This window comes from Cinclus cinclus, chromosome 4, assembly GCF_963662255.1.
Source record: "Cinclus cinclus chromosome 4, bCinCin1.1, whole genome shotgun sequence".
NCBI lineage: Eukaryota > Metazoa > Chordata > Aves > Passeriformes > Cinclidae > Cinclus > Cinclus cinclus.
In genome coordinates, this window is record NC_085049.1 from 43745986 (window position 1) to 43759400 (window position 13415).

Genomic DNA, 13415 nt, shown 5'->3' on the forward strand with positions numbered 1-13415 from the left:
AGAAATATTGATTACAATATGCAGTAGTCTTTAGCAATAATTATTCTGAGACATAAAATAGAAGGGCAAGAAGGTTTTAGGGACCAATAGGTGGGTGAGCATTTTGATACTGTCCTACTAATGAGATTTTTCTATTCTCTCTGAATAGCTTCAGGATGATCCCCTCAACCATTCATCTTCATTCATGATTTTATCCATCTGCCCCTCTGTAACTACATTTTTGCTTCCTGAAAGGAAGAGGATGGAAGGCAAAGATTGACTATCATAATAAATGTCAGCTTTTAGTCACTATTACTTCTTTGTTTTATTCCTAAAGCCCTTGTCTTTACTGTTGGCATTTTCTTAAATTCTATTATTTCTTTGTCACAATTTGTCATGAAATGTCTTGTTTCCTGATAGCTGACATTCTTCTTTAAGCTCAGTTCCAGGGGAATTGAATTGCTCAGGTTCAGGTTTTAAAATAAATATATGTATTCTGGTTCCTGAGAACTCAATACAAAAAGTGAATTTAAGTGAAAAGCTCATATGTAAATAAACGGTCCTTTCAAAAATAAATACAGTTTTTCAAGCCAGTCTTTAGGATTTAGAGTTCTGCAATGTGGATTAATTTTTTCAACTTAGAGAGTCAGCAGTAATACCTCCAACAGTTTCATCAAAATGGGCAACACCCAGGAATACAGACATTATAAAGTGAGCAGGAATTACATGACCTGATCAGGGATGACCACCCAATTGAGGATATGCTATGGATCAGTTTAAATTACATAAACATTGACGTATTAACTGCAGGAGGGGATTCTGTTGCCTTTTTGAAGTCTCAGAGTCATGAACTAGGATGTCTCACTTTTAGCAACAAGAACTGCACAGCCACAGCAGATCATCACACACTTTGTGGGAGTGGAACTAGTGGGACACTTAAGAAGGAACTGTAATCTGGCAGTACATGGCCTCTTTGCAGGAGGTGGGGAATCCAGGACACTGAGTTCATGCTGCTGCAGTATGTGAGTGGTCCAGCATCATGTTGGAAGTGTGGGCAAGAGACACTTTGCACATCCCCACACCTTAGCCACAAAAAAGCAGCAATGTAAAGGCAAGAGACAGCATAAGCCTTTTTGACATTAATAGGATAGCCACAGGAAAGAAAAATGTATACACAAGCTCATATGCTGAATGGCATGGTCAGTACATAAACAAATAGTATGTATTAGTACCATAACACCACTGTTAACTTTTGCAAAGATGATTTTGCTCTCATTAAAAAAACTCATATGGAAGTCGTAAGGAGGAGAAATAAGAAATTAAAAGAAGAATGTGCAAGTGAGTCTGTTCACTCAGAAATGCGGCAGCAACAGTAATATTTTAAATTAGTTTCCTTGGGAAAAAAGACTATTCAATTTTAAAAGCGAAAGGTTATTTCATGTTCATTATGCAGTATTTGAAACAACTGGATAAAAAAGAGTAAATAGGTTTAAAAATACGGTAACACTGTTTTCAGAGTGGAGTTATTTCTTCCAAGGCGTACTGCCGTAAGAGTAACTCCACTAATTCCTGGAGGTCTGTGATTGTGTTACTATCTCCACTTTTATTAAAAAAGACAGGAAAGGCACATTCCTACTTTTCACTAACATTCACATTCATTACCATTGCATTCCTAAGAGAATGTGATCTCAGCCTACCTTAAGGCTCAAAATTCAAAAGGTAAATAGAAATGCACCAGCATTTACAATATTGGGAGTTTTACAAAAGGATAATATTTCATTTAGATGTGACTCATGACTTCTACATGCTTCAGGCATGCAACAGTGATTTGTATAGGGAGCGGGCTACATTAATTGAAGAGGAAGCTGCAGTGAGGGACTTGCTAACATTTGAAAGGCAGCTGCCATTCACACATTCTAAGAACTTTAAAAAAGCATAAATATAACACAAATCTGGAATCAGGAAAGAAAAATAAAAGAGGTGTTAAGATACAACTTTGAGTACCAGTCTAATGATGTCAATGTAAGTATGGTTGCTAACTTCCAGAACAGATTTTCACCCAATGGAAAAATTGGCAGTTTCTTTAGAGCACTAGTCCTTTAAGAATGAGAGGCAAAATATAACCCAAAACATCTTATCAAAAAAATAACCACCATTTTTTCCTGATGAATAACAGTCTCCACACTCCCTGAAGTTGAAATTTACCTTTAGAAAAGCAACCACTTTCAGTATTGACTTAAAAATTGGCTATGTGGAGATACTGATAAAAATAAGGGATTGATACTAAGGTATTCTATGAAAGAAATGTGATTTTGGATTGGTAATGCAAGTATCTTTACTTCAGTACAACCAGAAGACATACTTTTAAAACATTTAAAAATATTTTGGCACACAGATTTTATATCATGACTTGGAATATTTAGGCTTCTCAGTCAGTTGTTCTATATGCTATAGTTTTGCAGGACATTATTCAATTGTTAACAGTTCATAGTATTTACTGCGCTCCTGCTGCTGAGTAAACAGTTTTATAAAGTAACTCATGCCCTTGCTGTAACAAACAGAGAGAAGGTATGAATTGCATTGGTGGGATGACAGGATCCTCCCTTTCTTGCAGGACAGCATACCTTCCCCTAATAGAAGGAAGGTGTCCCAACAGGTGCTTGCCAGAATGGTACCTGGGCTGGGACTGCCTGCTGTTAGTTTTGCAAGTGTCACAGGCAGCTGGAGGCAGGCACTGAACGTGGCAGAGCATGTTCAAACACATATCCCAACTAGCTGCTGGAAAGTGTGGGTTGCTTCTCACTGACAAGGAGGAATGGAATGTCAGGAGCATTTCTCATGGCATTTATCATATCAGCTGGCTAGTATAGATTGGGAAATATGACAAAAGAGGTACATTTACATTACTGGTTTAATGTGTGATGGAGGCCCTGTTGAGTGTAATCATCCTTAGAGCTGGAGTTCTGTGCATTCCTCCAATGCACTATACTGCTGTATGTGAAACAGCTCCTGCCAGAGGAGCAGGAAGCTGTTAACAGTGGTGCCACATAAAGCATAGCAGTCATACAGACCCTTGGCCCCTCCTCTAGCTCAGCAGACTTGGCCTGATCTTCAACATAGCTGCCTCACAGCTACCCCAACTCCTTTTCTGCAAATGTTCCTCAATAACAAAATTAGCAACTTCAGTTTTGACAGTAGCAGGGCACATCCACAATATCCTCACTGCAGCAGAGTATGAGGGGGGAACACACAGTTCTTTATGCAGTTGGCTCTGGTTCCTGGACCACTTTTGCCAATGGCAGTGCAAGGCCAGTCAGAGGTAGGTCAAAACTGGAACTCGGCCTCCTGTGCTTTTTGATGTGGTACACAGAAACTGAGCCCAAGGTTTTGGCATTCAGGGTGGATACGTAGAGACAGGCAGGCCAGGAGATTCTGAAGCCTTCACATGAGATTCTGTGGCCAAAGGGCCCATCCAGAAGGATCAGCACACACTACATGCTTTGAGAAATGCCAGGACGACATCTCTTTATACTGGCACGACCATTTGACAAGTACATGTTTCTGTATACACTTTGACAATTTCAACTGCAATACATACAAATAACTATATTTTCCAAAAGAAAGAAGCAAAACGCATCCAGGTAATTCCAAAATTAATCATGCAAATGAATCATTAAACATGCAAAATCACACAGAATTTATTATGCTGGAAAAGACCTGAGACCATCAAGTCAAACCTATGACTGAATAACACCACGGCAACTAGAACACAGCACTAAGACTGGATGTGGCACTTTGTTTAAATGCCTCCACATGTGTCTCCACCACATCCATATAGGCAGTCCATCACAATGTCTAACCGCCTTTTCTGTGAAGAAATTCTTCCTAATGTGCCACCTAAACCTCCCTAGCCCAGCTTAAGACTACATCGTCTCGTATGTATGGGAGGTTTTATGTCTCCTCGCAGCCGAGATGTCCTGATGCTGGAGTTACAACAGGGAAAGGTTTGCTCCCCCCAGGCACATTGGTGGAAAGGAGCCGCTGCCTGCCACCTCAGGGAGGGCCCGCCACGCAGCCTCTTCCCATTTCTCCAGCCACCTTTGGGCTAAATTTGACACGCGGGAGCGGGTTTAACAGAGGTTCAGTGTTCAGTCTGACGCTTCTCACTGCAGCACGTTCCCGATCCCTCCAACGCTCCGCAGCGGTTTTGTCTGTTCACAAGCGCGCTCGATGCAGCGCGTTTCCGACCAGCGCGGCCCCTCCAGCTCCGAAAGCCGCCGCCGCCTCCCAAGCCGCCGCCGCCTCCCACGCCCCCGGACTCGGCGCCCCCCGCCCCGCCACCTCCCCTCCGCCGCCGACAGCGCCTCCCGCAGGCGGTGCCCTCCCTGCTCCCATCCCCCGCCCGCACGGCGCGACTCCCGCCCCGGAGCCCCTCCGCGAGCCCGGCGGCGAACGGGACGATCCTCGGCCCCACCTCTCGCCGGGGCGGCGGAAGCGGCGCCAGCCCCGCGCGATGGCCGTGACCGAGCGGGGGCGGCCGGGAAGGGCCGCCGGCGCCGGGCGACCCCGCCCCGCCCCGCTCATCCCCCCCGCTCCCCCGCCCGCGTTCCCGGCGGGCGGCGCCGCGGGGTGACGGGCGGGTCTCGGCCACAGCCGAGTGCGGCGCGTCAGTTCCGGCGGGGAGCGCGGCGCGGCGCGTGGGTCGGAAGCGCCGCGGCGGCGGCGGCAGGGGAGCGGAAAATGGCGATGGCCGCGCAGCTCACGGACGAGGAGCTTTTCTCGGAGCTGAGGCGCTTCGGATTCTCCCCGGGGCCGGTCACCGAGAGCACCCGGCCCGTCTACCTGAAGAAGCTGAAGAAGCTGCGCGAGGATGAACGGGCCGGGGCCCGCGGCGGCGGCGCCAACAAGACCCGGAACAGCAACAATAATAACACGGGAGCCGGAGCGGCGCCGGGCGGAGGCGGCGGCCCCGGGCGGGCGGCCCCGGGAGCGCGGCTGGCCGGCGCAGAGCACCCTTTTCTCCCCGGGGCTGCCGCCGGCGGTGGCCGGGGCCGACCCGCACCCCCCGCCGGGGGCGGCAAAGTGCTGCTGGGCTTCAGCTCGGACGAGTCGGACGTGGAGAGCAGTCCCCGGAGCCCGGCCGGCGGCAGGAGGGAGCGGGCTGCGCCCCTCTTCCGCGGCCTCAGGCCCGCCGCCCCCCACAGCGCCTGCGGCGTGAGCAGCAGCTCCCCCCCGGAGGAGGCGGCCCGGCGGAAGCCCAACGCCTGGTGGGGGGCGGCGGCCAGGAGACCGGCGGCGACTCAGGGTGTGAGGGAGTCCGGGGACGGCGAGGAGGAGGACGACGAAGAGGAGGAGAAGGAAAGCGAGCAGCAGCGGTGGAAGAATCGGACCGTGAACGGGAACCGACTCCTCTCCTACGGTGGCGGCAGGGACAAGTACTCGGACTCGGAGGAGGAGGAGGCGGCGGGGGCGAGGGCCAAACAGCAGGGACCGAAGGAGGAGTCTGCAGTTCGCCGGCCCAGACGGAGCCTCAGCAAGTCGCCTGCTCCATTCATAACAAGCAAATGCGCTGCAGCCGGCGCTGGCGTGATGGAGACGGGCCAAGAAAGGGCTGGCGGAGGCTGCGGTGCTGGTGTGCTCGTAACGAATGACAGGGCGGCGGGGGCGGCTGCTGCCGGCAGTCTAGACAGGGGCAGAAATCAGGAGGAGGAGGAGGAGGCGGCGGCGGCGGCGGTGGTGGTGGTGGGAGGAAGAGGAGGAGGATGTGAAAATCTGGACTCTAGTCCTCTCAGCCCCAGATACCGCATTGGCCTATCCAAGAAATCCCCATCAGTATTGTTGCTGCCACCACAGCTCACGGACGTGGACAGCGGCAAAATCACTGGTCCTCCAGGCACCATTAGGAAAGCGACCAATAATCATGTTCTCAGCGGTGCTTCTGGTAATGTTGAATCCAGGATGTATTCATCTACTAATAGCCTTCCCACGGCTGGAACCACCTCTTCCCTTAGACTCAACCACTCCAATCATACGGGTTCAAATCATACCTACCTGAAAAACACCTACAAGAAGAATCTGTCTGAGCCCGAGGAGGAGCTTCTCCAGCAGTTCAAAAGAGAGGAGGTATCCACCACTGGAGGCTTCAGTGCACATTACCTGTCCATGTTCCTCTTAACTGCTGCATGCTTGTTCTTTCTGATACTGGGATTCACATACCTGAGAATGAGAGGTTCTGGAGTAGCTGAGGATGTGGGAGCCAACAGTAAGTATTAGGTGAAGGGTAAGAGCAGTTTCCTGCAACTGGTTGTAACAACTGTTAATATGCCTTTGCATTCCCAGACATCCTTTACTGAACAGTTCTGGGTTCTACCTTAGTATAATGTCTCTTTAGAGGATTGTGTACAGAGAAATTCTATTCCTTATGTATGTGCTTTGCAAGCTGGTATAATAAGCTTGCAAGACATTCGAGGATAAACTTAAATCCCAGCATCCCCTGCTGTAATCTGTTGATATCTTGTTTTCTAGCAAGTCTTCCCAAAAGAGTTCTGTGGGTTTTGTTCAATTTAGCAGGAGTATGGTTAATAGAGAATTGACGAGGTGAGGCTTTATGTTAATCTCACAGGAGTAAGTATGCAGTTAGATACCTGGGATTCCTGCAGGGCTAAGATTTGACTGAAGTTGTTTGGTAAAAAAGCAGGTTGTTTTCATTCATGTGTGCTGAGGCTTGGAAGGGATCGTGCGTTGAGATGATGTTGCGCACTGTGACAGACTTTGAGCAGTGAAATGCTTGACCTATTGTACATAGTTTTCTAGTAAGTACTTCCTTCTAAATTTAGTTGAGAATAACGTTTATACATTAAATACTGCTGTACTTTAGTCTGAATTACAGAGCATTCAAATTTTTTTTTTTAATACTGAATTATTTGGGAGCTTCTTTAACATATGGAATTAACTTCTTGGAATAGATTTTAAAACTACGGTTTTCTATTAATGAAGAGTACAGAAATGGAAACGTACCACCTAAGGGTAGTGATTAATACTAATACAGTTCTTGGCTGCTCTGAAATGGGCAGTGGAGATTCTAACATCACAAAGAAAAATCATGCCATTGCTGTCTTGATTTTTCATTGCTCCTGGTGAGAAAATATGCAAAAATCTGTTTTTGGGATGTAAGAGCATTAGAAGGTTCTTGGCAACTTGCATTTTTCTTGAAATAGTTGAGGATGGTGTGTGAGGTGTATGCAGGTGTGTACATTTTTTTGTATAGAGAGTAAAGGGTTTATATACTCATTTGTAGACGTGTATACAGTGCCTTGTAAGGAATGATCTGACTTATCTTGGGATCTGCTAGATGTCACAGGGCAGCAGTGTGGGCTGGCTTTTTTTCTATTCCCTTTCAAACATTGTTCATTACATTAGGGTAGCAGAATAATTCTTAATTCTGTTTTGCACTCTTTGGAGGGGTGGGGGTGAGTAAAACATTTGATGTTGAGGAAGGACAGTAGCAGCAAGGACTTGGAAATTTGCAGTGGTTTCATTGCAATGGTCCACGTGGCTCTTAAATACTGTTCAGTCCTGTTTTTTGGCCAGGCTGTGAACATATGCAGGTGGGCTATAATTAGATACAGTTTAGTGTGACTGTTGGGACTGCTCATACTCTGATTAGTTTGTGGCCATAACTGCTAGAGACACGCCTACATTTTCTTATGTATGGTTAAGCTGTATTCTTGTAGTAGTATGTATTATATGCCTCTTTTAGTCTTGAAATATGATGATTTTAATGGAAGAAGATCTGTCAGCCTACTGGGGTAAACTGCCAAATTCAGTGGTTGAATTAAAACTGGCTTGTCATCCTGTTTGATAAAAGCAGAGTGTTTCAGCAATGCAGATAACAATAGTTCTTAAAGTTCAGAGTGGATTTTTTTTGCATTGAAAGAAAATTTGGTTTTGAATGTGTGAACTTTCCTATAGAGCATGTGGGATGAGTGTGCTGAATATATTGCTCTTAAAAAGTTAACCCAGCTGGAACTTTTAGACAGGAAAAATTATCCTATTCTTAGAGGACCTTTCTTAGTTTATGCTTTCCAGTCAGTGCTCTGGTAGCCCAGTGTTACTTGGTAGTTCCAGTAAACCAGTTCTTGGTCTGTTCTTGCTGTCTTTCCAGTGGAACTCTTGAAAGTGGATTTCCTGAAGAATTGTTCTGGCAATGGCACTCCTATTTCATCTGTCCTACTTCCTCACACCCCCAGGCTTTGCTGCAGCATAACAAATGGGAATAGGGGGGATAGTGTCCTTTGGCAGGAACAAACAGCAGGTTTTGTGGCTAGCTCCTTTGGTAGGAAGAGGAGCAGGCGACTTCTTTTAAGTAATGTGGGAATGAGCAGGGAATTAGTTCGCCCATATGTTTATCATGTGCTTACCAAATTTTTCTCAAATCAGCATATGGAACAAAACCACGGTGGGTCTGTAGAACAGGCAAGAACAGACAAGACAGGCTAATAAAAACTGATTTTTACTGAAAAGGGGAGAACCTTCTATTGTATGCTTCCTAAGCTTAAACATCATCCAAGTGAGTCCTTTGACTCTTATGCTTATATGGGTCTATTGTCTGTTTTTTTATAGAATCAGAATTGCTTCATGCTTTCTAATTAAAAAAATAATATTATCTTGACAAAAAATTCATTTAGGTGACGATATTGAGATTTTTCTGTCTTTTAGGTGGCTGTAGGTAAGGTTCTGTTGGGTAAGAGTGATTTGCTTGTGGAAGAAAATCCATTCTTTTAAACTCCAATCTATGCCATAAAAACTTTTAGGGTTCAGCAGAGCTGGAATAGCTGCATTTCTGTAATTATCAGGCTTAATGTGATAAAGCAATAAAGGCAGCTATTTGTATATTTGGTGTCTTCTTATTTTAAATTTGCAGGGAATTAAGCACAGTGAACTTAATGTTGGTTTACGTAATAGTTAATTGCCTAAAATTAAATGCAGTCAAAAGAAGGTGATATACTGTTTGTGACATTGAAAAATATTTATCACAAAGTACACTCAATATCAACACTTAAATATTTGTCAGGCTGTAATCTAAGAACAGAGGAGGTGTGTCTAATGAGAGGGAGGCTTAAAACCAGGTGTTGGAGTTGAATTTAGGCCAAGTGTAGTAATATAAATGAGAAGGGGTGAGCAGAAAATTTAAGAATAGTCCTGTCACACTATGCATAGTGTTCAAATGATTTCTTATTCAGAGCTGTGAAATAGCTATGAAGTGCTTTAAAATGTAGCATAAAATGTTCAAAGACAAGTCAGAACTGGGCTAATTCTTCTGTATCTAAGCTATACAGGCCATTTGAAGTAAGGTTTTTATGCATTTTGCTGTCTAAAATATAGCTAAATGTCTGTGGGGATTTTTGTAAACCTATTGAAATAAACTGCTCTTCAGGCTCACATGAAAGACCAAGTAATGAATGTAAGTGCATATTGTGCTTTCGATCTCTGACAGCGCTGCATTTCAAAAAGATCAGCTTGGGCTTGGTGCTGGTAACCTCATTCATTTTGCTCGGGCTGTAAACATGTTTTGTTTGCACCTGCCTTCAAAATACCACGGGATTATATCAACTTCTTGCCAAACCAGCGTAGTATTTTGTAAGGAAAATGGTAGACTTTAGTGTACTTCCTAGGTTCTTCAAACCCTGAAGAGTTGTATATATATATCTCTTCCAACTTCTGTGGTTTTGTGATGTTACTCTGAGCATCTCAAGTGTCTGTTCCTGGAAGTTAATTCTAAAGTTATTTTTCATAAGAAGTTGATAACTGTAGCATCAGATCGTTGGTGCTGCTTTCAGATCTGGTTCACTTTTTGAAAACTGTGGATGCTAGTACAGATGCTGTTGAAGTCTGTAATCTGAAATAGGTTGTATGTAAGTTACTTTTACCATTTCTGCTCCAGAACTTTGTCTGGGAAGCAGTTGATGTGACAAAAGAAAAAGGCAGAACAAAACCACCACAACAAAAAAACTACTCTTGAAAGATTCAGGCAGGCCTTGTTTAAAATCTTATTTTCTTAAAAGAAGTGGCTTTTAAAAGTGACATCTGTTGCTAGTAATTTTAGTCTTTCTATGATACTCGTTACAAAACAACTGCTAGGAGGATAATCCTTACTATATTTGCTACAACTTGTGTTTTTGAAATGTTAATTCAGGGAGACTTAGCAGTTGTGTATATTGCAAGTGTAAGCTTATGCAAATCACAATTCTAAGAGTTTAATCCAATTCCACTGATGTTCCTTTGTTCTTCACGAGGAAATCTCTCAGGTGTTAAAACTTCTACGGAATTTTATGCAGGGAATTTGATTGCTAAGAAGTCAGACTTGCTGTATAAAAGACAGGATAACTGTTGAAGCGCTGTGGTATTTCACAGATAACTGTTACAAATTTACTTGCCTTCTAAGATCACCTTCTCAGAAAAGTCTATATTCTTGACAGTGTTGGCTTTAATGGAAGAAAATTAGTTATGGATGAGAAGTGTTTATAGAAGAGGACATTATAAAGGGAGGGAGAAAAATGAAAAGATTTGCAGAGTTCCTGTGTTGTGTGCCTGTTAACATTGCTTGTGCTTTGAAGGGATACCTTGACTTGTGTTTGAGAATGTAACAAATTCTATTGAAATATTAGCATATTGCTGTTTCACTTTCTGTATATTGCTTTAAATTGTAGTTAACAAGTATTTCTCAACTGGGTGATAGAAAATCCTGGTGTTTTTCTTAAAGACTAATCTCTGTTGTAGCAATGTGAATTCTATGGTTTGTTGAATTTTGGATCAAGATCAGTAGATCAAACAGAAAGAATCCCTTTCTGCCTTCATAAGGTAAAGCCAGGCAGAATAGTTAGATTTCCTGAGGATTTTTGGCAAGTTTAAACTCTCATCTTCCTTATGGTATGTCAGAAAGTATTCCTTAAAATGAGGAATAATTTGGTCTTTTATCTAGCAAAGTCTGAATTATTATTATAGTGACTTTCATATAGGAAAGTCTAAATAATTGCTATATAGTACAAAATAGCTCAGCTGACAGCTTCAAGTAATTCCTAAAGGATTATAAGCAGTCTGTTTATCTTTGTAGTGGATCTGGAGTATAAAGTATAAATCTGAAGATTGCTCAACAGTGTATGAAACATAAATGATGGAAATTCAGAATTCCTGTTTTTAAGGAGATAGTGGTAGTTGATACTTCATTCAGAATACTTATAACTGCTTTCCATGCATGTGCTTAAATGTGCTGCTGTTTGCGGATGTGCACAAAACCTTCCTTATGCCATTAGATTAGATTTTTATTGTGATGTTTTGTCAAAGTTGCTGTTGGAGGCTATGCTTTATTTTGAAGTAAATAATGGAAAATCTGCACTAGAATCGCTCGCCTAGGGAGCAGGGATGCTAGAGAGCTGACAGGAGTCAGTCTGTTTTCATTAGATATCAAAAAGTCATCAAACGTTTGCACTGCATTCTACAGTGCATAGTTTTCTCAAAAGCAAATTCATTTTCTGATGTGAGAAAATTAAAGGTGATCCAGAATCTGAAAGCAGATCTGTTTGCAACTTTTCAATTTTAAAAAGCATTAGAGACTAGAAATGTATAGGAAAGCAAAAAGCAGACTTGTTCCATTTGTTAAGAATCTCTGTCAACACTAATACTGTTCAAGTGTAATGCTGATCTTTCTACTTAGGACAGATGCGTAGAGTGATAAGGGGTGAGGTGGAAATATTTTAAAGAAGACCCCATGATACATAAAGACTTATATTTCACACTGTAGGACCCCTACTTTGCACTGTTTCATATTCTGTACTTATCCCAGTACAAGAGGAGAATCAGGCCTGCAGTCCTCCTATCTCTGGGAAGCAGTTGTGGTTCTAAAAATCATGTACATTTAAATCCTTTTGAGGTCTGTTTTTTGTCTGAGAGTAGTAGGTTGCAAACTTTAGCTTGACTGCTTACCCAGCTAAACTGGCAGAAGTTGTAGAGTTGTACCAAACTGATCCCTGTCATGCTTCTAGACTTGTGCTTCAGTAATAGTATGAACTTTTGAACAGGCCAGAACTGCTCCTTGAGAAAGTTGCTTCACTAAAAAGCTTAGGCAAGTAAATTAAGCAAGTACAGTGGTTTTTTTTGTTGTTGTTGATGAAAGTGCCATTCTAATACTGTGGGAAATCAAATCACGGAGTGTTGTAATCATGAGGCATATATTCCTTTTGCCTTTATAGTTCTTATGTTTGTACTCTGCTAAAATTCGTTGTCTGTTGTGATTTGTATTAGGTTGAGTGGAATAAGTTTACTGGTCATTGGACTGTGAAATCAAGGTATATTAAAAAGAAAAGATTTTTTTTTTTTTTGGAGACTCCCATGGTTGTTGAGAACTTCATTAGCACCATCTTTGATTTGTCTATTCTTGGCTCCTTCTGTTTCTCATGGTAGATATAGATTTGTGGGAGAAGGTGGCAGTGCCTTTGCTCTGATTATAGTAAATAAAGACACAGTGTATCGTAGGTCTTGATCAAGATAGCCTTCTGCCCACTGAGTCATTGTGATTTAGAAAACCTTGTCAAAATGGGCGATAGTACTGATGGGAGGAAGTGATCTGTGCAGGGATAAATTGAAGAACCGCTGCACATTTTAAAGCTGCTCTCATGCAGGTTCCTTCTGTGTTAGAAGGTTTGCTAGACTTTGATTTCCTATGTTGAGACCTACTGTGTTGTACTTCCTGCATGTTACTTAGTGCTGTTTTTCTGTTCTGCCTGTGTTTACATTCTGCTGTGGAGTGTGACAGTAGGTGTATGTTAACTGTGAAGCAGGCAAATGTGGTGCCTGTTGGGCATAGCTTGCTGGAGGAGATGTTCTGTTATGGCTGGCATTTTGCAGAGGTGAATTCTTTTTGCAGAGGAAAATATACAATTTTCTGCTTACTGAGAATTCTTTATTATCAAATTCTTTAACATCAAGTTATCTTGAGTAACACTGCCTGTTTAGAGTCTTCAATTCCTTCAGCTGCTTTAAATGACAGACTGAATTGACACAAAAGGCTGTTTAATGTGGGTAGAAGAGTAGGGGCTTGAAAAGAGATGTCTAACACTGAGATGAGGCACTAAAACTTACTATATATTCTCTAAGATCCATTGAATTCTAGTGATCCTCTGCTAGGTAAGCAAGAAATGGGTCTGTTCATAAATGAGGGATTGTATAACAACTCCTTGGCTATTTTTTCTTTGCTTCAGAGACCATTTACTTAAATAAAAATTTAAAGATGACTTGTTACAGAATAATGTTTTATATACATGCTAAGACTTCCTTCATACTGCCTTTATTCACTTATGTCTTAATACATGGTCACACCCCCTTAACCTTCTATTTTTTGAAAAAGTACAAGAAATGTTTATACTTGTTCTTACAATGAC

At 42.8% G+C, this 13415-nt stretch overlaps 1 protein-coding gene across 3 annotated transcripts in view; it reads left to right on the forward strand.

Moving 5' to 3' along the window:
- The first annotated feature begins 4710 nt into the window (after positions 1–4710).
- The window catches only part of LEMD3 (LEM domain containing 3), a 42438-nt gene continuing 33733 nt past the window's right edge, over positions 4711–13415 (forward strand). For 2 of the 3 annotated variants that reach the window (XM_062491991.1, XM_062491993.1), the window contains exon 1: positions 4711–6241. In XM_062491991.1, the coding sequence (XP_062347975.1) occupies positions 4720–6241 (1522 nt within the window). In that variant the 5' untranslated portion in view covers positions 4711–4719. Of the gene's footprint in view, positions 6242–10174; positions 10190–13415 lie in introns of all 3 variants that reach the window. The other variant, XM_062491992.1, reaches the window with a different exon arrangement.